We start from the raw sequence: 26,412 nt of genomic DNA on the forward strand, positions 1-26,412 counted from the left end.
CCCGCAATCCCCCCGGAGGCCATGATCACATCACGGTGAGGGCTGGGGTTTGCCAGTCCTGTTCCCAGATGCGAGCAATAATTCCAGTCCTGCCAAGGGATGGAGGAGAAAGTGTAAGGTCAGATTCAACTTGTCTGTGGCCTGCCCTTGAGCAAAAGTGTGTCCTCACCACCAGGGTCCAATACAGAGGCCCCTTCTCTGGGCTTCTGTAACCTCCTGCTGTCCCTCTAGCCTGCTCTGACATGGCCCCGAGGGGTCTGCTTCTTCATCTTCCCCTCTACTGCAGCGCAGGGACTGGGTCTTGTTCCTGTTCTTTCCGCCACCGCTGGCCAACACAAGTACAGAGAGCGCGTGTCTGGGAAGGAGCTGGGTGTGTGCTCTTATGGAAGAACCCTCCAGGGCCACCGGTCACTCAGCCAGTCACGAGCTGTCTTGCACCAGCTGTATACCTTTCTGACCTCCCATCCTGAGAACTTCACGGGGGGCTTTGGAAATTCCAGGAGTCCTGAGGACCCTCCCAGTCCCCCACTTGGTGGGGCTCTGGAGCGTGGCATCTCACTTCAGGGAGGGAACTGCAGGAAGTGCAGCATAATGGGAAGGTGCGGCAGGGAGCACCCTGACAGCACGGCCCCTGCTGCCCATTGGGAACCTGCTGTATTAGGAGCCGAGGGGGACTGCAATAGGGCTTGGAGACAGAAGGAGCTGGCTTAGCCCAGCCGGATGACCTTAAAGTTGACTTTACTTCTCTGGGCCCATGGTTTCTCATCCGTCAACTCCCTCCCAGGATGCTGGGAGGGCTAAGCCAGGTGCATGGGCACAGGGCAGTGCCTGCCTCAGCTCTCTCCTGCTGCCCCTGGCCCAGTCCTCAGCCCTCCCCATGATTGGCTTCAGTTCTAGAGGACATCTGACATCAGGGGAAGGGGGAGAACATGCAGATGTGGTCTCCATGGCTGAAGCAGGGATCAGGGACAAGTCCGGTTCAGAGAACAGTCTTTGTTTTTTTTTTTTTTAATGAAGGGTCAGCAGACTCCAACCTGGGGGCCAGATCCGGCCATCTGCCTCCTTTTATGAATAAAGTTTTATTGGAACACAGCCATGCTCATCCCTTTATGTTTTGTCTATAGCTTTCTCACCACAGCAGCAGAGATGAGTTACTGCAACAGACCATATGGCCTGGGAAGCCGAAAATATTTACTCTCTGGCCCTTTCCAGGAAAGTCTGCCACCCCCGGCCTTATGTCCACGAAAGGCAGCCTTTGTGGACATGAGATTGGGTTGTCCTTACTCCCTAAGACCCAAACTTCATAAGCTTTAGCCATGATTTTAAAGTAGATGCTAGAAGGCGCAGAGAGGGGCGGAGCCTGTAGAAAGCTCTTCTGGGATTTGCCCCCAGGGCCTGGTGAATCCAGGAACTGTGCAGCTCCCTGAGGAATTCACAGCCTGGCTTCACCGAGCTCGTCCTCAAGTCGCCATCACGGAAACTGAGGCGTCGTAGCTGACTCCAAGTCACGTTCACAACAAGAGGGAGGTTAGGTTGCAAGCACGATCTGGGCCTCCCACCAGGCTCTAGAGCTTCTGCCGCAGTGAACAGGTTCTCTGATGGGGCAGGGGCCCTGCTGAGTGTGCTGTGCACTGCTCCCAACAGCCTGGGCTGCTCACCACGGGGGGCGGTTCTTAAATGCGGGTTGAATTCATGATTAAGATTGGGAGATGGCCAGATAGCAGAATCTCACTCTGGAACACGGCCATGGGCAGAGGAGCCTGTCTGGGTTTTATAGGACTCTTCCTGCATGCATGAGTGAGTGTGTGTGTGTGTGTGTGTGTGTGTGTGTGTGTACACGCACATGTATGTGGGAGTAGGAGGGCAGGTGGAGCGCAGGGAATACCGGGTTATACAGAGACGGGCAGAGGCACAGAGAGGGAGACATGGCTGTGGGTGTCATAGATTCTTCACTCACTAAGCTTGTAACTAACTGTTTCAGATGGTAAGATTCTTCTTGAAGATACTCTCGGGATTGTGGAGAAAGTGACTTGTCCCCTTCCTTTGAGTAGCCCCCAAGGAAGATAGCCCTTGCCTTGGGTCAGCTTCTCAGACCCCCGCATATGGCAATGGCACCCAGGTTTTCTTTGAAAAGCTACCCAAAGGGGAATCTCCTGCTGTCTCCTCCTCTGTAGCTGGTTGACACCCAGGATCCAGGAGACCTGGGGCCCGGGACATTGGCTGTTTGCATTCCTACACGAGGCTCCTGGGTGTCTGGGCCCCTCCCTTTCCCAGATCTCAGTGGATGGAAGCTTCCAGGGTGAAACTGTAGTGATGGCCTTGTGGAGGAGACTGTGCTGGGATCCTAGAGGGTCTGGTGGGGGACATCCTAGAGCAAGGCTTTCATTAGACCAAGGCCAGTGTGGAAATCTCCCTGGGACTGGTGAGGGCTGGGGGACAGACCCCAGGGGGCTACAGAGAAGCATCTGACTCAGGTCAGGAGGCTCCAGGGCCTGCGCGGGTGTCCACACTCTGGATACGCTCAGAGTGGGACTGCCACAGACCTCCAGTCATCACTGTCATCCCTTGGCCGCTGAAAGCTCATCCTTATTGTTATTCAGTCAGTTTGCCACCATTGTCCCTGTGAACATTATCACGCCTCCTGGTTGTCATTGCCTTTAATGCTGGGGCCCAGCCTTATCATCGTCATCTTGGTCGTCAAGTGCCATTGCTGTTCCCATCCCTGTGCTGACATGCCTCCTTGTTCTTTTCCCCTGGTCAGTGGAAACACCCCCATCGCCGTGTGGGGGACTCACCTGGACCTCATACAGAACCCCCAGATCCGGGCCAAGCATGGAGGGAAGGAACACATCAATGTGAGTGCAGAGGTGGCTCACCGTGTCACTTTCCCAAAGGGCATGGGGTATCCGAAGCCAGCAGGCCACCCAGACCCAGAGAACCCATTGCACATGACAGCCCCCAGCACTGGGATGGTGAGATGAGGGAGAAGATGAGAGGGCATTTTCGTACCTTGGGGTACAGGCATGGGGGAGCAATCACTTAGGGGGTTTCTGAGGTTTCATACACTTAGTCCTCCATCTTTTAGACCCCAGGACTGTTCCCTAGCTCAGAGATACCCTCATCATCTCCGCACCCCATGGACACACATAGGGCACAGAGGCGGGTCCCAGCTGCAGAGCTGACTCCTCGAGTGGCCACGTTTCATGGTCCTGGCTGCAGAGGGGCAGTGACCCATCCATAACTGTCCCATGTCAGCCCCATGCTGTATCCCAGCTTGGAGGGAGTCCCGCTGCATGTGTTGGGGGCTGTGTAAGTCCAGACACCGCATGGTCTTTCCTCTCTGGCCCCTCCAGCTCTGTGAGGTTCTGAATGCTACTGAGATGACCTGCCAGGCTCCGGCTCTTGCTCTGGGACCCGACCATCAGTCCGACCTGACCGAGAGGCCTGAGGAGTTCGGCTTCATCCTGGACAATGTCCAGTCCCTGCTAATCCTCAATAAGACCAACTTCACTTACTACCCCAACCCTGTGTTCGAGGCCTTTGGGCCCTCAGGAATCCTGGAGCTCAAGCCCGGCACGCCCATCATCCTGAAGGTAGATGGAGGTCATGGGCAGGTGGTGGGAAGCCAGGAGGCTGCTGTAGGGGATGGGTTTTCAAGTCGCAGAGAGAGGCCAGAAGTCATGGGCTCAAGCCCGATTTCATCCCTGGAGTCCCTCGCAGTGGTCGTCTTATAGTCCAGAGTACAGAAAACACTGTCTCTGAGTTTGTATTGAGAGGCAAACTCCCTTTAGAGACCCAATCAGGGCAGCTGGAGCCATCCTGGCCCTCTGACGCCCAAGCTTCCTTTGTCCTCAGAGTCCAGAACCTGGGAGGTCAGAGGCTCATCCTGCTTCCTCCCATGGAGCCCTTTGCAAACCACAGTGAAGGGCTTCTTTGGAGTGTGGGTAGCAAATAATTTGAAATGACAGTTTGAATCAACTGGTCATGATTGACCATAGCTCTGTGTTGAGAAGGGTCCTGAGGCTGCATTTGGATAAGCTAAAGAGTGCCTTGATTATTGACTCCCTGCTGAGGAAGGGGGAATGGCAGTGTAGGTGTCACAAGGTTTTCGGACTTGCTATGGAAGGTGGGCTCTCCCCCCAGCTCAGCAGCAGGATGGGACCTCTGCGTGGGGGGACATGGCGGCCAGCTGGTAGCTACAGTCCTCACTCTGGGGTACAAAGCAGGGCTTCCCTGTTCCTCCAGGGCAAGAACCTGATCCCCCCCGTGGCTGGGGGCAATGTGAAGCTGAACTACACCGTGCTGGTCGGGGAGAAGCCATGTGCCGTGACGGTGTCCGACGTGCAGCTGCTCTGCGAGTCCCCCAACCTCATCGGCAGGCACAAAGTGATGGTGAGCCTGGCAGCGCCCCGTTCTGGATGGGACAGGCGCTAGAGATGCCAGAGCATGAGGAAACCAGGAGGGGATCCTGGCCGGTGCTACAGTGAGAGCAAGGCAAAGCAGCATGAATGATGTGTGCATTGTCTGCTATAGGCAAGAGGCCCTTGCAGGAGGGGACCATTGCTGGCCAGAGGAGGTCCATCATATCATGCTCTGTGCCCCTGTCACCCGTCCTTACCCTGGGATGAATCTCAGGGAGCCACTCACTGAAGTCGTGTCAGACTTCAGGTCCCGGCCCTGTGCTGTTTGCTTAAGATGATGACGGCGCTAGTCCTGGGTGCCGCGGGGTTTCCCATCTCTGAGCCATCCGGACCCCCGCTCAGCCCCCACACACCCCCTCAGCTGTCCTTGCCCTTCCCCGTGGCACCCCGTGGCCAGTTCATCGACCCGGCCGCGGGCCCCCCCGCTGCTCTGCGCCCGCTCACAGCTTCCTCTCGCCTGCTGTGCCGGCAGGCCCGCGTCGGGGGCATGGAGTACTCCCCGGGGATGGTGTACGTCGCCCCAGACAGCCCGCTCAGCTTGCCCGCCATCGTCAGCATCGCCGTGGCCGGCGGCCTCCTGGTCATCTTCATCGTTGCCGTCCTCATCGCCTACAAACGCAAGTCCCGCGAGAGTGACCTCACGCTGAAGCGGCTGCAGATGCAGATGGACAACCTGGAGTCGCGCGTGGCTCTCGAGTGCAAAGAAGGTACCGGGCGGCGGCGCAGGTGTTGGGGGATGGGAAACCATGCGCGTGCGCATGCGCGGCTCACCCGGGCCGCGGGCTGGGTGCTGGCTGGCAGAGTGCGGGCGGGGCATCTCCCCTCTGAGCCTCATCTCCCAGCTGTGTCCAGACCCAGCCCTCATCCCAGCAGACCCACCGCTTCCCTTCCCCTCCTGCGAGGCGCACCCCTGCCCTCTCTCCACATCCCAGCAGGCATCCCTTGTGACACCTACACTGCCCACCCCTTCCCCTCCCCTCCTGAGAGGTGCCCCCTCTTGCCTCTTTACCCCCACTTCAGGTGGGGGGTCCTTTCACACCCTCCAAGGGCAGTTGGCACCCCCAAATCCTGGCCCGGGGGGGGGGGGGCAGGTGTCGTGTCCAGCAACTTTGAGCTCCATTCCTTTGGGAGGACAGTACGGCCATAGCTCTGCTTTGAGATTTAGAAGAAGAGGGTTTCACAGCTTGTATTTTTAAATAATAGCCAACACTACCATGATATGAAATCAGCAGCACTAAATCCAGGAAGGAAATTTAGGAGTCAGACTCTTGTCGCCCCCGGGATATCATTTCGTGAGTCACCCTGGGAGGGTCTTTGTGCCGTCTTTGCTGTAGATTTACTCCGGGAGTCAATGCGGCCTGTACCTGGGGCTCTGTCCTCCCCACCAGGGAAGCCGCGGCTCCCTCTGATGGGGATGTGGGCCGGTCCTATCCCCTCACTACATCCTTAGCTGTCAACACGGCATCTGCCTTGTGGGACTGTTAATTACTGCCTTTTATTATATTTACGCTGCTTAATTTTTTTCTCCGCAATGTACTCTTCCCTCTAATTAGGTGTAGTGATTAGAATCTCTTTCATGTGTGGCAGGCGCGAGGCTTTGAATGTTGGAGGCGCTTAGTGACTTGAAGGAAAGCTGTGGACCGATAAAAAGCCAACCTCCCTCCTTCTCCTCCCCGCAGGCTGAGCACCCCAGCTGGGAGGGGGTAGAGAGGGGAATGCGAAGCCAGGTTCCTCTCAGAATGTTCTGGAGAGGGAGAAATTAGCAGCCAGACAGGATGTCCAGCCACAGGGTGTCCGCAGAGGCGCAAGGAGAGGGCCTCGGCTTCTGGCTCAGAAGAGAGTTCTGCTACACCAGTAGGCACAGGGGGAGACGTAAAGCAGAGATTAGCCTTAAAAGCATTTGTTGGGGAGTGAGGGGGCCCTGAGCTGGTCCTCGGACATATAAGGGGCAGCTTGGCTCCTGGAAAGGTGACTCCCCAGAGACTTGACAGTAAACCAGGATGTCACCCACACACCCACCCAGAAGAGGCCCAGCCTAACTAAGCCTTTCACTGCCTAAACACACACACGTGCATCACTGCCCCACACACTCACCGACATACACACCCACTCAGACGGTCACTTGTGTGCTCACACATACACACACCCACTAATGCCCACATGCACAGGAAACACATTCCCACAAACATACACTCATCAGAGCTTCCAGTGACAGTACAGGCCAGAAACCTTCCAGACTCCTTCCATACACACATGGCACACACGCTGGTGTACGCTCCATTCAGATGTGGGAATCACTTGCCTTGAGAGGGACCCTGTGTGTCAGGGTCACCAGGGGTGTGGAAACAGAGTGGCCCCAGAGTCCGTAGGAGCCTGTCCAGGAGTCTGGGGGTGTCTTCGTTGTTCTATCAAAGAAGCAGTACTGCTAAACTCAAGATCCAGGAACCTGAGATCCAGGGCCCAGGTTGGCACTGTGGGGTGCAGTGGGCCCCCATCCACAGTGCCCGGGCCAGCCGCGTGGTGTACATGGGATCAATAGAGCCCACAAAAGACTTTTTCCTGATTCTGGTGTCTTTAGGAATATTAAGAAGGATCGTGTAATCAGTGCCCATGGGCTGTTCTTTGCCAACGTGGGCTAATCCATCCTCGCTGGGGACGACCATACATGGGCGGCAGTCATGCACGCGTGTCGGTTCATGTGCGTGTGCCCAGGGGAGAGGCCGAGCAGAGAAGGGCCCAGCGTGGCATTTCTGACTGCCTCCCAGGGTGGAAGGCAGCCCGGGAGAGGGACTGTACGCACAACCGAGTGTGGTGCCTTGGTGCCCTCTAACTATCTGGGCCATGTGCCAGACTTTCTTGGAGGCCAGAGGGAAGGGGGTCTTGCTGCCCCGTGACCATCGGGAGGCCTGAGCTGCCTCCACAGACAGCCATGCCCACATGCAGATCATAAATCACCATCGAGTGGCGTCTCCTTGAGGAAGGAAGGATAAAGATACACCTGCACATCTATCTAAAAGGAATATGTTAGTGTGACGGAGCCTTCCTCCAGCTGCCTGGGTGGTTTGATGGCTCCAGCGAGCTGCCTGGCCCAGAACTGGGACCACAGAGGAAACTGTTCTTAATGTTTCAGAGGAAGACTGTTTTAAAAATGCAGAATTGGGAACAGCCAATTGGGAACCTCTCCCCTCCCTCCCCTGTCCCTTGATAGAGTCCCCCACCTTCAGCCTTTTCTGCAAACCCAAACGCTTCATCTTTGGATGAGGAGGCCCTTTAGGTCCCAGCAGCAGGACAGATCTGTGGACAGCCCACTCCACCCCATCTATGCTTCGGAAGGGATTTAGTCCTAGACCATCTTCTTTGTGCAGCATCTTTCTCCCCTTCCTAAGTCTTTCACCCCTGCCACTTAAAACATCCCATGTTATTCCTGCACACCTGCAGCCCATTGCCTTTTTCTCCCGGGAGCCTGGGGGAGGGTTCTGAGCCTTCAGACCCAGGGTCTGCCCCAGTCGGCCGTCTCACAGGCTTCTCTTTGTGCCAGCTTTTGCCGAGCTGCAGACAGACATTCACGAGCTGACCAGTGACCTGGACGGAGCCGGGATCCCCTTCCTGGACTACAGAACCTATACCATGCGGGTGCTGTTCCCCGGGATCGAAGACCACCCAGTGCTCCGGGACCTCGAGGTGAGAAGCAGGTGTTAGTGTGGAGAAAGGTATGGGTGACCTTCAAGTATGGCCCTCAGGAAAGCTGAGGCCACGGAGGGGGACATGACTGGCCCGAGGCTCCCCCTTCTTGTCGGCTCCAGTCAGCCGGTCCCTATGCAGGAAATGGGACCAAGCCAGGGAGGCTCTGAGCAGAGATGGATCCCCGCAGAATTGAATGGAAGTTGGAGGAAAAAACTATACTGATGCAGAAAAACCAGACAGTGTTATGAGTTCGTGGCCCCCCGTTTAGGAAGCCATGATGTAAGGGATTTCCTCATGTAGCTGGTGCCCAGTGAGTATATGTGGGCAAGATAAGGAATGTGCTGGGAAGGGAGGTGGGAGCATGCGTGATAAGAACATCACCGTCTTTTGTACCAGCAGGACCTCATCTTTTGAACATTTTTATCCCACTTACTGCCTAGCATAGGGTCTGGCTTATGCATATATTCATATTACGCTTTGTTCCAAAAGGGATTTGGGATGACTCATAAAGATAAATATCAGAGGAAAGTGAAAAATACAAATGAGGAAACCAGGGCAACATAATAATCACAAGGAATAATCGCCATCGGTGGACGGCTCACCAATCTCCGGGTCCGGTTTTAAGGACTCCTCGTGTATGTGCTGTTTTAATATGTCAAAAGCAGGCCAAAGACAGTGCGCTTTTGGGGCAGCCATGCTAAGGATTCTGGGAACTCTGGGGTTACCTGCTAGGAGGGGGCGGGGCCGGGATTGGAGTCCCGCAGTCAAACTTCAGGGTCTGCGCTCCCCACGACGAGACTTTGCATGTTGCTGTCCATGCCTTAGGGCTCTGGACCCTTATTAGGATGAATCAAAAAATCTCCAGCCAAATCGACAACAGAGAATCAGACTAATTCCAGGATTTATAGCATCCATAACAACACAACAGGCCCATCGCTCAGCGGTCGCACAGTTTTGCCGGTGCTGACCCCTATGGGAATATCTGCGTGGGCTGTCCAGGGGGTTGTGGAGGCTGTGCCCTTTCATAGCAGCAGAGCAAGGCCCCAGGGACTCCGGGACCCACATGCATTTCTCCGTAACTGTTTGTTGAATACAACATGTGCCCAAGTGTGCTTCTCTAATGAGCTCATGGGCACTTCTGTCTGGAGGAGGGTCCCGCAGGCTCCTCAGTGGGTAGACATCTAAAGGCACTTCCAGAGGCCCTAGGTGGTGGGCTCTATGTCCTCACTGAGAATGCACCTTTCCCTCTGTCTGCACATCTCATGTGTGCATAGCTAAGGTATACGTGTGCGTCATGATTACAAATGAGAACACCGTCTGTATCATGATGTTCTATCCATTCCCTTGGTCTCACCCTTGTTGCCTGTGCCCTCTCTCATTCTCATTCATTTTCCTTGTCCATTTATCATTTCTCCAGCTTCATTTTTACCTGCTTCAAAATCCCAGGGTGTTTAGCCCACTGAAGACTATGAACTTTCCATAGGCATTTGCCTCTCCAGAGATTCCCAGACTCTCGGGCTAGGCTTGGCACTAGTTTCACACACACCCAAGGGCAATACACTCCCAAGAATTGCCCAGGGCAGTGGCGGGAGAATTATAGGGTTCATTCTCCCATAGGAGCTCATGGGCGTTTGTGCAGGTTGAATACTGCAGTACTCCAGATGGCATCATTCATATGTGACACCTCTTGGAGTTGTTCAGTGCACAACTTGCATCACTATCTACAGCAGCCCTGTTCCCTGAGGACCAGAATACAAATGATTCCTTCTCTTTGCCCTTCTGAACTGTACCAACCCTCTTGCTGAAAACTGGTGGAGTCCCTACCTAGCTGTACTTCTCCAGGCTTCCCTCTAAGGTTGGTTTCCTGTGAGAAGTAAGATGGGGGCGGCTGCCCAACTCCTAGCCTTATTCTCCAGTGAGGCACAAAGCCAGGATCCCAGCTCAGCTAGCCAGACCCAACAAACAGAAACGCCCAGCGCCCTCATCCTTGCCCTCGGAACCTTGCATGGAGCCAGCTTCCTGCTTCACTGTGCTGCTCTGGGCCTATCTGCCTAGCTCCCCGACACAAGACACCTCCAAACAGAAGCTTCAGGGGCAACAGACCCCACTCTGCCAGAAAACTCGAAGAGCTCTGGTTCAGCACTGTCTTAGAGGCTCATTTCTTGACTTCACAGTGACACCACCTACCCCATGGGCTGAACCCATAGGAGGGCACCCCCAGAGCCACACCACCAGGGGTCACTGCCTTCTCCTCATCCATCTGTCTGTCACAGGTGTCAGGTGAACCCATTCCCAGGAGGGCCACAGAAGAAGGCCTCTGAGAATCAGGGCTACTGCGTCATAGTCCCGTGAGCAGCCTGGACGACTGACTTCCGGGTCGTTCAGTGCACAAGCACAGATTGCGGGTGGATACCCCGCCCCTGCCCCATACTGTTCCCATGGTCCCCGTTACACATTATGTCACGTCCCACCATGACCACGACCGTATTCTTCATCTGGCATGGTAACATTTCCCCTGGAGAAGACCGGAGACTTCGCCTTCACAGCCGCCTTCACAGACTCCCCTGAGCTGGAACCCACAGCGTGGCCATTTGTCAGGCACAGGCTCTGAATCAAACAGGTCGCACAGGTCCAACAGCTCACAGAGCTTTTCTTGTTTTGAATTGTAAAATATGCCTCACAGAAAATAGACGATTTCAGTGATTTTTACAGGTACGGCTCCGCATCAGGGAGTACATTCACGCTGTGGTGTGACCGTCACCTCCACCTGTCTCCAGAAGGGTTTCACCTTGTCCCAATGAAACCCTGTCCCTGTTAAACACTAACGCCCCATCCCCTCCCCCAGAAACCACCGTTCGACTTTCTGTCTCTATGTATCTGACGGCTCGGGGCCTCTCATGTGAGTGGAATCATAGCATTTGTATCCTTTTGTGACTGGTTTACTTCACTTAGCAAAATGTTTTCAGGGTTCACCCGTACTGTAGCATGTGACCGAATTTCTTCGCTTTGTAAGCCTGAGCCATAGTCCGTTGTACGTGCGCCCTGAGTTTTGTTGATCTGTTCATCTGTCTATGGACGCTTGGGCTGCTCCCACCTCTGGGCTCTTGCTGTGCTGCTGCTAAGGACATGAGTGTACAGGTATCTGTTTGAGCCCCTGCTCCCAGTCTTGTGGGTATATACCCAGGACGGACGGCTTTTGGTCTCCATGAAACCCACTAATGGACCGGCCCACTCTGGCCCGGGGCTATATTAGGTCCAGCATCCCAGGCAACATCCAGGGATTTTGTCAGAATTATTCTTTTCCGATTTGTTTCCAGCCCATCTTACCACTGGAGTAGTCTCTCCCCCTTGGCTTTCTGAGTATGGAAATATTCCCAGGGAAGCCATTGACTAATCTACAGCAATGTTTCCTGACTTTTTCAGCCACTGGCTAGGCATGAGCAGTAGATGTGTGAGAAGAAGGAGTTGTTCTCTGGCTTTAGTCTATCCTGGACATGGGCCACCAGTCCCCCGTCTTTTGTGACCATCTGGTGAAGGCCAGGCAGGTGGGGAAGGGGCTGTCCAAGCACTGGACGTACACCGATCCTTTATTATTATTTTTTTAAGATCTCATTTATGTATCTGAGAGAGACAGTGAGCGAGAGAGAGCACAAGCCAGGGGCACAGATTGTTTAAAAACAGGGAGCAGACAGAAACCACCCACCCCATTCTCAACCTGTCCGTGTCTCCTAAACTCTAACCTGTTGGGTTACAATTAAAATTTACTATCCAGTTTTATACTCACAGGCTTCAATTCAACTCACAGACTAAATTATCGAACCATCTGGTGAATAGAGAAGGTCTTGTTTTAGAGTGGCATTTGTTTGGGGGGGGGGTGCCAAGTTACAAAGGGGAATTGTTCTGGAACTCTCTACCAAGATACTTCACTTCCATCTCCATGTTCATAAAATGGGGAGAAAATTCCTACCTCTGGCATCCCCGGACCCAGGGCCAGTGCATTCGATCTCTTGGAAACTCCTGGGCACAAGGGATCAGTGAAAGGCAGCCAGTGGAGTAAGAGAGGCAGGTAATAAAACCACTGTTAAGTGCACACCGTGTGTGCTGAGCACTTTACATGCATTATCTTGTTTAATGCTCATAAAACATCATGACGGGGGCTCCCGGGTTCTCATTTTACAGACAAGGCATTCGAGCCCGGAGGTGACAGAGCTTTCCTTCAAGTAGGAGTCAGTTTGTCTCTCTGATTCTGAAACTTGGGCTGCTGACCGGTAGGCTGTGGCCCTGTAGCTGGCTTGGCTGCGCCTTCCTTCCCGGGGCTCCAGGCCTTGATGTCCAGAAGGCGCGTGCAATCAAGCCAAGTTCAGAGCACGTCCCCTCCCCAGACGGGCCACCTGGCCAGCCCTCTGTCCTCTTCCTCCTCTCCAGGGTTCCCAGTGCCAAACCTGGTCGTGGCTCCCATGCCCTCGAGGGCCAGCCTGAGCTGCCAGGAGGCCCTGCAGGGTGGGGGGCTCAGAGCTGGCTCTGCGTCCCCTCCCAGGCCCAGGGGTAGGACTAGATGTGGTCTAGGATGGGGAGGATTAACGGGGACTCAGGAGCCAAACAAACTTGGGTTTGGAATTCCAGCATGTTCCTGCACCTGCCGCTGCCCTTGGGATTCCTAGAGTGGCGTCTGTGAGGAGGGCACACTCACTCTTGCAAGGTCCTTAGCAGGCTTCGATGGAGCAGTGAGAACAGTGAGCAGGACTGTGCACTGCGCCTCGCGGGTGCCGAGGGGTGACATTATCTTCGGCAGGACGAGTTGTGGAGTTGTTGCTCTGGGGGATTGAAGGACAGAGCAGGTAAAATGTGCTCACATGTGCCAGGGGCGGTCCCAGAACTGGGCGGGAGGTCAGCGGGACACACAGACGCTGGGTACACTGAGGCCGGGCTGGCAGCAAGGGGAGGCTGCCTCCTACCCTTGTCTTCTCTTGCCAGCCACTGTGAGGTGGGGAATGGGGGTTGGGGAGCAAGCAGGGTGCAACCGTAGGGAGCAAGGAGTTTGCCAGGGCTGGTGGTGCAGAGAGCCGGAACACGCTGAAGCCAGGCCCTGGCTCCAACGAGTTCCCTTCTCTCTCCGGAGAGCTGCCTTCCGACAGGACCTTCTGAGGGGCCCTGCTGTTCACCCGCCAGGGGCAAGCCTAGGTCCAGCTGATCTCCAACCAGGGCCTTGCCCTGAGCCTGGAACACAGGGGAGCTCAGTGAGTGGCACGAACATTTCAGATCTGCACCTGCCCCCTCCTTGGACCTGGACCCGGGGCAAACAGAGATTCTCTGGCTGCCCTTCCTCCCCAGTTTTAAGCTTCTGGGGTCCAGGGGGATGACGGTTGCTAGTCGGTAAACATGGCTATGTGTCAGGCTTCTGACACACCATCTCCTTCAGAACTCACACCAGCCCCCGAGATGGTGGGATGCAACGCCGACTGCCCGGGCACACGGCCTGGCCCTGACCCTTGTCTCTTTTGGGATCTTGGGCAAGTTCCCCACGGTCGTGAGGCCCTGGGATAATAATGGTACCTGCCTCATAGGGGGTTGTGTGGCATAAACAGGTCCGTGTTTCTTAAGCACGTAGAAGAGCACTCAGCAGAGTAAGCCCTACACACACATCAGCTGTTGAAGGAGCTGTGTCTTCTCAGGGTCCCCAAACTAGTATATGGCTGTACCAGTTCACCCAACCAGCCGACCGAAACTGCGTTCTGCACTGTCGCATACGGCCGTCCCAGGAACATCTGCGGGGGAGACGCAGCTCTTGACATGGCATCTGCTTTGGAGGTCCCTGCCCCCCCCCCAACCCCCCACTCCATGAAGGGTGCCCTGCTGTCTTTTCAGAGGGCTTCCCTTTGTTGCCGGAGGCTCTGCTTTATTTGTTAAGCAGCCTTTTTGCTCTAATGGAAGCACCCACACAGAGCAGGCAGTGCACACGTTGGCAGAACCCAGCTCAGAGCGTTTTCCCTGAGTGAACACAGCCATCCGGCCAGCACACAGATCAGGAAACCGAAGGTTACCGGCCCTCCCCAGAAGTCCCCAAGTGCCCCCTTCCCGTCCCAGCACCCCCCCGCCGAATCACCACTTTCCTGCCATCGTTGATGGTTTTTTAAAAAATCTTTATTTAAAGGCTACTTTACGGTTCGCCCTCTTCTTTCTGACTTCCTTCATTCAGTGCTGCGAGAGGTACTCCTGCTACTATGAGCGGCGGAAGGCCCTTCCTTCCCGCGCCTGTGTGGCTTCCTGCTGGGCAATATGCCGCAGTTCCTAGAGCCATTCGCTGTTGCCGGACAGCTGGCTGTTTCCAGGCTGGGGCTGTGACCCACAGAGCTGCTGTGTCCCCATGCGTCTCGGGGATGCGTCTTCCCTGCCTAGCTCCGTCGCTGGCTAGTGTGTACGGAGTGGACGGTGCCCCCTTGCGGGTGCCTCCTGATGAGCAGAAGATGCGGGCAGGAAGACAAAACCTTCCTCCTCCCCTTTCCCTGGGTCTCAGAGGAGTTTCTGAGAAAATATTAGTCACTGGAGTCAATCAGGGAACACCTGAGAGACCTCCGGGCTTAGTCTTCCCCTTTCTGTGTGGGTGAATCACCCGGGCCCCCAGAGAAGTTACTGGACTTGCCTGAGGTCACACAGGGCAGTGGTGACAGAGCCTCGTGGACCCCAAATGTCCTGACTCTGAGGCCACTGGTCTGTTACCGGGATCCACGCAGCCAGAGAAGGGTCAGCATCAGGTCGGTTGGAGGCTCAGCACATTCCTGCTAGGGAAGAGCTCAGGCTCCCACGCAGTTGGGGATCTCTGCGTCGTTCATGACAATGCACCTCCCGGGTTCAGCTCCAAACCAGAGGCCATGGACAGCTGCGCGGGTTAAGCACACTGCGCCCAGCAACCGACGAGGCCTTGGTGCTGCTGGCCAGCTGGGCTGCGGCCTGAGTGGTGGTGGGGTCCGCGGGGTGCACAGCCGACCCCGGGCCTGGCTGGCTATCAGGGCTATCGTCCGCAGGTTCCGGGCTACCGGCAGGAGCGCGTGGAGAAGGGCCTGAAGCTCTTCGCGCAGCTCATCAACAACAAGGTGTTCTTGCTGTCCTTCATCCGCACGCTGGAGTCTCAGCGCAGCTTCTCCATGCGCGACCGCGGCAACGTGGCGTCGCTCATCATGACCGTGCTGCAGAGCAAGCTGGAGTACGCCACCGACGTGCTGAAGCAGCTGCTGGCCGACCTCATCGACAAGAACCTGGAGAGCAAGAACCACCCCAAGCTGCTTCTCAGGAGGTGAGGGTCGGGCCTGGGTGGGGGCGGGGGGAACGCAGGTCAGGGAGAGCCCACTCGCCTGGATCTTGGGCCTCCTGGGGACATGGGGGCAGGGCTCCCAGAAGGAGCTGCCCATGCCCTCTGGGAAGAAGCTGTCCCCATGGCCCGTCTGTTTCTCTAGTGCCCTGCGTCTGCTCTGCCTTCTTTCTCTCTGTCCTTCCGCTCCCCGGTTACGACCTTCCCACTGGAGTTATTCTCCCGTGGACTCTTCAGGCTCGTTTCTCCATCCCCTACCCTTACCTACACCAGAACATGAATTAAGAGAGATACCCCCAGGCCTTCTGTCTTGGGAACCCGCCACAGCATCTCAAGATGGGAGATTTCAGCCCTGGCAGCTCTCCTTGCTGTCCGGGACAAGCCACGGAGCCTCACCCCGGAGCCTGTAGGTAATGCGGGCTCTCCGGTCCCAGCCCACACGCACTGGGGCAGAATCGGCAGGCTCCAGAGAAACCGCAGTGTCGAAGGTCCACGGGGGTGTGAGAAGCCCTGGGCCAGCCAGTGTTTCCTTGCCTGATGCACCTCCTGGATGCTCTGCGTGGGTCTGGGGCGCTCCACCCTCCCCCACTCGGATGCCTCACTGTGGAGACCCGAATAGCCACATGTGGCCACCAAGCCATATCCCGTGGCTTCGGCTTTGTAGGACAATGACTCCCTGACTCCATCCAGGCTGCCACTCACATCGGCCTCCTCCTAGAAGGCCATTTCTCATCTAGGCTGTTAGTGCAGTGCCTTTTGGCCTTCCCAAGGACAAAGCTGGAAATCTCCCATGTCCAGCCATCACGCCGCGGTACCGTCCGCCTCTACCTCTTCTGCCTCCCGTCCTCGGTGTCTGGGTCCAAGGCAGGGCCTCCTTCTTGGGCCAAGTGGCTAGATTTGGCTTTCCGAAGTGTTTACCTCGGGCTTTTCCCTGTGCCGTGGGCATTCGCCCGCACAGCTGTGGAAGGTTGCTACGTATCGGAGCAATCATCCAGCTTTGGAAACAGCGAGGTAGATCATTTTGATTTTTGTTTTACTTCCACCACGCAGCCACCCACCGGCATAATACTAGGGTTGCCACTGCCTGCCCGAGCTCCCACCGACAATTTCCCGGCGTGGCCTCGCTCTGGATCTGCGCGTCTCCGCCTCTTGTTTTCCACCCGCTCGCCCCCAGATGCTGTCTCTGCTTCTGCCCTCCTCCATCGCCCTTTCTTCCTCTTGCCCCTGGCTGGCCCCCTCACTTCGACAGTCTTCCTTCTCATCTCCTCCTGCTTTACTGTGGAACTCGCAGCCGCCCAGCTGCCCGGGGGCTCCCGCCAACTGCAACTTCCAGGTCTAGCCACACATACCTAGGTGGGCCCGTTGCTCTCTGGAGCTGGCCTAGGCTTAGCATGAGTTTGAGTCCCGTTTGTTTTCTCTACATGGATGCAACCCGAAGGGTCTTTTGGCCCTACCCCTGCTGCAACAGTGGCTTCCCTTCCAAGGTAAAAGGAGAAGTGGACTTAGGTAGCAGCACAAAGAATGCAAATTAGACTCAAGGAGGCACTTCCTGTCATTGCAAATGACACATGAGCAGGGTTCCCAGGAGGAGTTCCAAAGGACTCTGAGGTGGGATAATTTGGGCATTGCTCAGGATGAGTTAAGTACGCAGGTTTAATCTGTGTCAGCTCTGGGAGTCTTTCGCTCTAGGTGATGGGGTCAGACCAATGTACCTGGCCTTTGTCGCCTGACCCACTCCTCCTGCCACCTTCCTATCTGTGCCCTGCCAAATTAGTATGACCCCAGGTTTTTCAGTTTTCTTCTCTCTCCCACCCACGGGAACTAGAAAGTTCTCTAAAGCTGTCCTGTTCAATGTGGTGACTGCAAGCTACACGTGCACATTCAAATGCAGATAATGAAAGGTGAACAAAATGGAACATTCCGCTCCTCAGGCACACTAGCTACATTCTGAGTGCTCTGTGGGTACCTATGGCTGGTGGCTTTGCCACTGGACAGCTCGAGAGTTCATCATCAACGCAGAGAGCTCTGACGGACAGAGCTACTCCCACACTTTCCCACTGGATACCCAGCCGGGAGCCCAACACCAGAAGGTTGTCTCCTGGCTTCGTAGGCAAAGCTTGTCTCATCGCCCTGGGGTTTCTAGGAGTCCGTGGAATTCCAGTATTCTTTAGGATCTCAGGATTTGGCCCAAAAGTCGAAAGCAGCAAGATCAATGCAGAATTGGTCCCCTGCCTTCCCAGTCCTTGGCCTCTGACCAGCTGCTTCTATCTTTATCTTGCTGTGACAGGACTGAGTCAGTGGCCGAAAAGATGTTGACCAACTGGTTCACTTTCCTGCTCTACAAGTTCCTCAAGGTACGACTGGATATGGGGGTATCACTGGTGCTGCCTGTTCCCCCTCCAGCTTTCCTGCACACCCCGAAGCCCACATTCACGAGGTCTAACTCCTAGAGCCCCACCAGGAAATGTAGTCCCCCTCGTCACCTTCACTGTCACCAAGGGGGCAGACTCCCAACCGTCTCAGGAGACCCCTGCCCTGTCAATCCTGGCGTGAAAGACAATCCCATCCCCAGGCCAGGGGGAGATGAGCCCATGAGAGGACCCTGTGTGAGCCCCGAAGCCAAAGTCCCCTTTTATGCTCAAAACGGTTCATCCCTTAGTTCCCTGCTTTCCCTGTTCCTCCTCCCCTCCTGCCTCTCCCAGCCCCAGACTCCCCCAGGCTGATCAGGGTCCCCGAGCAGGGACCACAGGTGTGTGTGGCAGCAGCTAAGCCGCCCATGTGCCCTGGAGGTGGAAGAGCTCCCTGACTCCAATTATAACCTTGCTTCTGAAGGACGTCGCACCCCCGGGCACGGACCTCTGTCTCCTGATGGGCTGCGGAGGAAGTGGTGGGAGTGGGGTGGGGAAGAGAAACGGAGAGGGGGCAGGAGGCAGGGGGGTGAAGCGGAGAGGGCAGACAGAGAAGACAGGTGTCCAGAGGGCCAGGAGAAATGTGCGTCTGAAGGGGGTGCTGATCACAGAGGCCGGGGAGCAGGAGAGAATTGAAGCAGAGCTGTGGAAAGCAGCCCTTTGAGAAACGGGCTCCGGGAGGTTGGTCCAGAGTCCGCCCATCACGGTTCTTCTCTGCATGCAGGAATGTGCCGGGGAGCCCCTGTTCTCGCTCTTCTGTGCCATCAAGCAGCAGATGGAGAAGGGGCCCATCGACGCCATCACGGGAGAGGCCCGCTACTCTCTGAGTGAGGATAAGCTCATCCGCCAGCAGATCGACTACAAAACCCTGGTAAAGCAGCCTCGCGGCTTTGCCCTGGGGCCCTGGTTACGGGGCTGCGGTCCCGTGCAGTCCCTGCCCAGCAGAGGGGACGGTGGAGATGCTGAAAAGCCACCTGGCCTGGTTGACCTGCTGCACTGGGCCAGCCGGGTGTCCCACCTGGGCCTGTCACCCCAGACTCCCCCAGGACCCTCACACCAGAGCACCTGGATTGAGGGACCAGTAGCTGAGGCACGTCTGAGCGACACTTCAGGGACCAGTGTGGTTCCAGACCAGCACGCGGAACATGGGGTCATAAGGCCTCGCCGCAGCTGGCCAGCTGATTGCACTGAGGGAACCGCTCATCGGCTTCCCTGGGGTGGGGTGGGGGCACTTCCAGGCAGAGCAGGTGGGGGCCTGAAGGAGAGGAAACCAGAAAGAGTCCCTTGTGTTTTGGGAGCCCACCTCTGCCCTCTGGTCTAAGTTCAAATACACCCACACCCTGAGAATGTGAGGCTGGATTGGCCTACTGGTCTTTGTCCAGGGAAAGCGGGGCTTCCCTCTGTCAAGATTAGCCCCCCTCTTCTGATAGCAGCTGTCACCCTAGGAGGCAGCCAGGCTCAGCGCGGAGGAGCGTGAGGTCTGGACTGGAGCCCTGACTGCTTCAGCAGCGGGGTGATTTGGGGCAGGTGTCTCAACGCCTCTGACTTGGGGTGTGTTCATCTGAAAATACAGAGGGTAACACTAGAACTTATTTACACAGGGGTAGTAGCAGTGCGTACCCCCCAACGTTGTCCGGAGGGTGGAATGGGGCAAGGCATGCGAGGCAGGGAGCACCGAGTAAGTGCTCCCTGCTGCCCACGGAGGCCCTGCCACCGCTTTCCCGCCGCCCTGCCCTGCCCGTCTGCCACGGTCCCTCCGGGACTGGCGCTCAACCTCACCTTCACCCCTGGCTCTTGTGGACAGAGCTGTGATTTCCCACCAGGCCTCCACTAGGAGAGCGGAGAGGGCGTGAAAGCAAACAGGTGTTGGTGATGACGCATGGGAGGTGCCCAAGATGGGGGGGATGCAGACAGAAGAGAGATGGGATTATGGGAAGGGGTGCCTGGTTGGCCCAATTAAGCATCCAACTCTCGATTTTGGCTCAGGTCAGGATCTCAAGGTTGTGAGATTGAGCCCCATGTTGGTCTCGCACTGGGCATGGAGCCTGCTTAAGAATCTCTCTTCCCCTCTACCCCTTCCCCCCTCCCTTTCTATAAAAGAAAAAAAAAAAAAAACCACAAAACAAAAACAAAATAAAAGTGCTTATGGGGAGATGAGACCCACACAGGCCAAGACAGGACAGGGCTGAGCTGGGCTGAGCTGGGCAGGAGTGGTGAGCCCCCGGGGTGAATCCCAGACCCCATGGAGAGCAGGGAGACCGTGCCTCCTGGTTGAGAATGATGCGGCTGAGATACACCTTCCCCCCATTCTCAGTGGGCTGGGGGGGTCCCAGTGGGCTCCCCTAAAGAGGCTTCAGAGGAGCCGCTGTGACTGGGGACCTTGCTTCCTTACAGTCACGTTCTGCTCTGGAGGAGAAAGAGGCTCTGATTAAAGGGGAAAAGGGGGGCTGAGGGGGGAGAATCTTCCCAAAATAGAGACCGGGGTAGATTTTTAGTGCTCTAGAAGCACCCCTGAAACGTCTCCTGCCTGATGTCCCCGCACCCCTTCCTCTCCCATCCCCCCCACTGTTCCTCAGTACGGAATCCAGTACCGTGAGCTGCGGTAGGGCCCTGTCCCCGCCGGCAGCATCCTTTACTCGGGAGGCCAGGCTGCTTGCAGATGGTGGGACTTCCCGCACGTGTGAGGACCTGGAGTGGGCCGGGGGCCCAGCCTTCGGGCGGACAGCCGAGGGAGAAAAGGGGGAGATGGCGCTTGTTCCGCCCGGGGAAGACAGGCACGCAGGGGGGTGTAAGGCCACCTCGGGCCTGAGAAAGGGAACTCCAACAGGTGGAAGGGAGCAGCCCCAGGCTATTGAGGGGGGAGAGAAAGGGAGGGAAAGCTGGAGGAGCTCTGAACAATTTGGGCCAACTGATGCTATCGCTGTCCTGGGGCAGGGGGTACCCCAAAGGAGACAGGTGCTGAGAGGCTCAGGGCCAGCCCGCTTCATAGCGAGGCGCCCCTCCGAGGTGTTGCGTGATTAACTGGCCTGACAGTAGAACTTGAGTTCTCCTGTCCCAGGGCCCTGCTGCTGGGAGAGCCTGCTGCCATCACCCACGAGCTTGCTGGGTGTGGGTGCTTCCCCGGGAGCCTGCTGGGGGCCAGAGGTTGGACATTTACCTGCTATAACGCAGAATCTCGGGCTCACCCCAGACCTCCTGAGTCAGCATCTGCATTCTAGCAAAATTCCGGAGTGATTCTAGTCACATTGAACTTGAGAAGCACTGAGCTAGCAGGGAAAAAAAAAAAACAACCCCCCCCCCCACCATCAACAACCACCACCACCACCAACCACCACCAGTCTGCTCAGAAACTAACCAAGGAGCTTAAGAGTAGGAGCAGGGAAGGCACTTCCGGGTGAAGCTGTGGTTTGGCCAGTGGCCAGGAAACCCTGTCCCTCCGGATGGCTACTGGCTACTGCTTCTTCTCTGGATGCCCCGAAGCATCCTATAGGGTTCTCCTAGGCCACCATGAACCCCTGAGGCAAGTAGAAATGTCAGAAGGGCACACGCAGGGGCAGCCTCTGTCTTAGGGTCCTTCGCGGGGAGGATGCCTAGAAAAAGCTGCGCTGCTGCCTGGGGGAGGCTGAGCCCAGGGCGGCACGAAGTGGCAGGCTGTGCTTGGCACAGATGGGGCAGCGAGGGGCCAGGAAGGCTGTAGAAGGACCAGCCGGGAGAGGGCACTCAGAAGGGACCCGTGGTCCAGAGTTCCTTCCACCATTGTTTCCAGTTTAGGACATTTTGAGGGTGAGAGTTTGGTTTTACAGATTTAGGAGGTTTTTTTTTTCCCTGCTTAATGGAAGAATCATGTTCCCCTGTGAGCTCACAGCACTCTGGCTGCTAATGAAAGGCAGGCGTCCAGGGGCCAGGGTTCTGATTGCCCCCACGTGGAGTGGGGGTAGGGGGGGGAAGCTGGCTTTGCAGCTGCAGTCCTACGGGGGGCGGGGGGAGGTGCAGGGAGAGATCAGGGAGGAAGGCGAGGAGGGCTCAGGCAGCAGAGCAGAGAGGGTGTGGGAGCCTTGTGCCCCACCGTGGTCCCCGCAGCATCCCACACTGTCCCATCCATGTAGACGGAGCCCTCCCTGAGAACAGCAAGGGAAGAGAAGCCTTGGGAAACAGCCCAGAACTTTTTCAAGGAAAAAAAAATATGTCACTTGGTGCTTTAAGCAAAGCCTTCATTTTTCTGACTAGCTCCAAAAAGAGACACGGAGGCCCTGAGCCAGGGCGGCCTCCTCTCCGAACAGGAGGTTCCAGGCCCAGAGTCAGGAAGGCATCTCCAGTGGCCTGAACCGGCACCTTTTTATTTTTAAAGAACACACGAAGCTTCTTATAGATTCTCCAACCTCCCATCGGCCCAGAACCCTCACAAAAATCGAAGCTTACAAAATCTCTTGAGCAAGGAACCAGATTCACGTTCCCATGTACATGTGGGGGCGGGCGGAGGGAGTGATAGGGAGGAAGGGCCCAGAGGTGGGCACAGGTCTGGGCATGCTGCAGAGAAGGCGCCATGTATGCACGTGGTGTGCACGTGAGAGAGAGAGTGCGTGTTGGCCACGGTGTCCAGAAGGTGCCTGGGACTCCGCTCCCCCTGCTGCCCTCCCCCACACGCCTCTGCCTCCCCTTCCTCCAGGTCCTGAGCTGTGTCAACCCAGACAGTGCCAACAGCCCCGAGGTCCCCGTGAAGATCCTCAATTGCGACACCATTACTCAGGTCAAGGAGAAAATTCTGGACGCCATCTTTAAGAATGTGCCCTGCTCGCACCGGCCCAAGGCTGCAGACATGGACCTGGGTGAGTAGGCTGCCCAGCCAGGGGTGCCCTAGGACTGAACACTAGGCAGAGAGGGGGCTACGTCTGCCGGCAGCACCACCGCCCCGGGGGGATTTGGAGTAGCCAAGCGGCGTCCTATCCGTTGTGAAGGGGGTTCAGGCTGCATCTGTGTGGTCCAAAGTCCCGCCACCACCATTGTTAGCCCCCGGGCTCTTCCCTTCTCCTCTGTTCTGTGCCTGTCCTTTTTGCTGACTACCAAGGCAGGAGGGATCTGGGTCAGTGATGGAGGATGGAGAAAAAGAAGAGAGAAATGAGGGATGACAGCCTGCTGGGGAGCAGGGCGACATTTTATTTGAATGTGCTGTGAATAGATCGCGTAGCCTATATAAACAAGGGCACGCCACTTAGGGCCAGCTGTACTTGGATCTGGGGAAGTTTGGCCTGAGTGTTTAGTGAGACGTTGTCCTGGGGAAATCCTGGTGGGGAGTTCCGAGCTGCAGAGGGGCCGGGGCTGAAGAGAGGCAGCGTGGCATGGTGGTTCAGCGTGGCACCTGGATTGGAGTCCTGACACCGTGAAGTCCCAGCTGTGTGACTTTGGTCCAGGTACTTACCCTTTCTGTGCCTTCGGTTCTCTACCACTCTGACAGTGATAATCCTAGTGTGCACCTCCCTGTAAGAAGGAAATGAGATGAGGCGTGGAAAAACCTCTCGATGCGGTGCCTGGTCTGTAGCGCACACTCAGTTAGCCTTGGCCGCTGTCATTACGGCTTGGGAGAGGAACGCTGGGGAGGAGATGGCCTGTGTCTGTTTGTTGATCCGGGGCACGGAGAGAAAGGTACTGATGTGTATGTGCTTGTGTCTGGAGCTTTGTGGCAAAGGAGGGCTAGGAGGATGTCCAGGGGCCCCTAACCCATCCCTCTGGCCTCTAAGCTGCCCTCAGCTAAGCTGTCCAAGACAGAGGGTGGCTACCCTGTTTTCTAACATCCAGAGGGAATCTTCAGCCCTCTTGCTGCGCCACCCACTTCCCCCCAAATTCTCATGCCTGAAGACTCAGGATCGGGGAGTTCTGCTAACCCACCTCAACACTTTGTGCTTCCTTTAACCCCATCCTCTTGCTCGGCCCCCCATGGGCTGTGTTCGGCGCCAGGCCCAGGGCTCGGATGCTCAGGGAGAGAGACTGGGTGAGCACGTGCTCCCCTTTACCTGGGAGGCAGCCCTGCGCCTGCTGCTTCAGGGAAAGGGAGGAGGCCTATGCGAGAGCCCGAGAGCTGGCGGTGGTGGTGTGTGGGCGAGCATGTCCCCCTGCCCGCGACCCAGAGCTCTGGGCCCTATGGAGGAAGCGAAGGCTTGTGTGCGGTCACTCTGCTGCCAGGGAGATCCCACAGACTGACGGGGGAGCCTCCTATTACAGAAGAGCGGGTGGGGACCCGGCTTCCAGGAAGCAAGGCTCCCGTATTCCCCCCGCCAAACAGTGAAGGGGGTTGTTCCATAACGGGTGTCCTGGGGAGAGCTGAGTTCCCGCCGGTGGCCAGGGAGCTCCCACTGGTCCTTGTTTCTCCGTGTGGGACCCACATCTGTCCGTGTGCCCGCTCGGCTTCTCGGTGTCCTTATCTGCTCAGTGGGCAGGGGGACAAACCGGCACAGTGGGGCCCGGAGGAGCCACTAGAAAAGCCTTCATGCTGGAAGGTGAGTTTGGAAAGACGGTGCTGGAACACAGGACAAGCTCCTGGGTGCAGGAGCCTATAAGATTGTTGTTTCTTGCCCGGGAATGGGGTGACTTGCCTGAGGGAGAGCGGCATGTGGCCTCATAAGCCTCCCCGGAAGCACGGAGATGGAGTTTTCGCACAGGGATGCCTTCTCTTCCTGACCAGAAAAGGGCAGTTGGGTGGTAAAGAACATTTCCTCCCGGGGTGGCCTGGCTGTGAGGCTGCCCGCTCTGGAGCTCCAGCTGCTCTGGCCAGGGAGAGGCCCCCTGCCTCCCAGCAAGGTAGCATGTCCCGTGACCCACTGGCCACCACAGCTGCCCACAATTCAGGTCCCAAGAGACCACAGGGCACCTGTCCCAGCAGAGGGAGGACCCAGGGACTATCCTGGAGGGACGAGCTTCCAGCCACAGGGACAGATAAGTGGGGAGCCTACTGGGGAGGGAGCGCTATGCAGAACTCCTTATAAAGGCCTCTCGTGGTGGGTCCTCTTCGAAGGAATGTCCGTCCTTGTTCTATTAGATCCAAGTCTTGGAGCTGCCCGGAAAGCTCCCGCCTTCTTTCTACCAAAGCCAGATTGCGTAACAAGGAAACAGGGCCTCCTCTGAGACCCAAATGCTTTTTCCACATGATTCAACTCCGCCTCGTGGCCCCCAAGGGGAGAGAGAGGCCAGGCAAGTTTTTCCCATCATGTAGGTGATAGTGCTTTAAAAGCCTAAAAGCAATTTACAAATGTAAGGTGTGATTCTTATAAAAAATTAAGCTATGCTGAAGGGACAGAACACGAAGCCCACCGGCCCAGAAAGGACTCGGCCGCATGCCTGGGCCAGAGGCAAGATAGCCAGGCATCCTGCTCTCATTCCCCACTCCCCTAGCTGGGGGCACTGGCCACACGCCTTCCCCCTCCTGATGCTGGCCCCTGGTAAGGTGAGGACACTTGTCCCACAACAGCTCAGAAGGGAGCAAAGATATTTTAAGCCACCTCAGTAACGGTCCTAAGTACATCCAGCCCCAAACACCTCCTTCTGCCTTTCATCACCACCGTGGCCCCGGCCCGGCCTGGCCCCTCATTCCAGACACTTCTACCCATTGTGCCTCGGACTGCAGTCCTCTCCCCTCCCTAGCTCAGCTCCGTCCACCCTTCCACCAGACTTTCACGGGCATTAAGCAACCACGATGGGGAAGGTGTTAGGGTTCTCTAGAGACACAACCAGTAGAACGTGCACGGGATTTAAGGAATTGCTCACGTGATTCCAGAGTTGTAGTCCGTTTGGGCTGCTGTAGCGCGATACCGTGGACTGCACAGAAATTTTCCTCACCGTTCCAGTCTGGGAAGTCTAAGATCAAGGTGCCGGCAGGTTCGGTGTCCGGTGAAGACTGTTTCCTGGTTCACAGGTGGTGCCTTCTTCCTGAGTCCTCATCTGGCAGAAGGAACAAGGGAGCTTTCTGGGGTCCCTCCTGTAGCCACTAATTCCATTGAGGAGGGCTCCCCACTCATGTCCTTTGATCTCACAAAGACCCCACCTCCAAATCCCATCATGTTGGGGGTTAGGGTTTCAACATAAGAATTCTGGTGGGACACATTCCATCTCTGGCAAGGGGGCCGGCCAAGTTCAAAACCTCCAAGGTAGGCTGGCAGGCTGGAGACCCAGGAAGGAGCCCGTGTTGCAGGTCAAGTCCGAAGACTTCTGCAGGCTGAATTCCCTCTGGCTCAGGGGAGGTCAGTCTTCTCTCCTCTTCAGGCCTTCAACTCACTAGATGAAGCCCACCTACATTATGGAGGGCAATTCACTTTCCAATCAAAGTGTTCATCTCATCTAAAAACAACCCCACAGAAACATCCGGAACAATGTCTGAGCACATAACTGGATGCCTAACTCCAGTCAACCTGACACATCAAATGAACCCGCACAGGAGCCCAAGTGAGGGACACTAGGTCTGCTCTCCTTCCAGTCTGTTGGAATCTAGGGAAGGAGAGGCACCACCGGGCACGCTTTGGGGGCAGTGCCAGGTCAGGGAGAACCTTGGGAGCTCTCAGAGCACAGTGGCCATGGTTCCCCACTCTTTTATACACGAGGCTGTCCT

General features: G+C 56.4%; 1 protein-coding gene across 1 annotated transcript in view; it reads left to right on the forward strand.

Moving 5' to 3' along the window:
• The window catches only part of PLXNA4 (plexin A4), a 424,261-nt gene that overhangs the window by 367,471 nt on the left and 30,378 nt on the right, over positions 1-26,412 (forward strand). The window contains exons 17-25 of the mRNA XM_059396393.1: positions 2,762-2,855; positions 3,354-3,593; positions 4,246-4,392; positions 4,894-5,128; positions 7,960-8,102; positions 15,128-15,396; positions 17,699-17,765; positions 18,544-18,690; positions 22,486-22,645. Of these exons, the coding sequence (XP_059252376.1) occupies positions 2,762-2,855; positions 3,354-3,593; positions 4,246-4,392; positions 4,894-5,128; positions 7,960-8,102; positions 15,128-15,396; positions 17,699-17,765; positions 18,544-18,690; positions 22,486-22,645 (1,502 nt within the window). The remainder of the gene's footprint in view (positions 1-2,761; positions 2,856-3,353; positions 3,594-4,245; positions 4,393-4,893; positions 5,129-7,959; positions 8,103-15,127; positions 15,397-17,698; positions 17,766-18,543; positions 18,691-22,485; positions 22,646-26,412) is intronic.

The sequence above is a fragment of the Mustela nigripes genome, chromosome 4 (genome assembly GCF_022355385.1).
Source record: "Mustela nigripes isolate SB6536 chromosome 4, MUSNIG.SB6536, whole genome shotgun sequence".
Classification (NCBI taxonomy): domain Eukaryota; kingdom Metazoa; phylum Chordata; class Mammalia; order Carnivora; family Mustelidae; genus Mustela; species Mustela nigripes.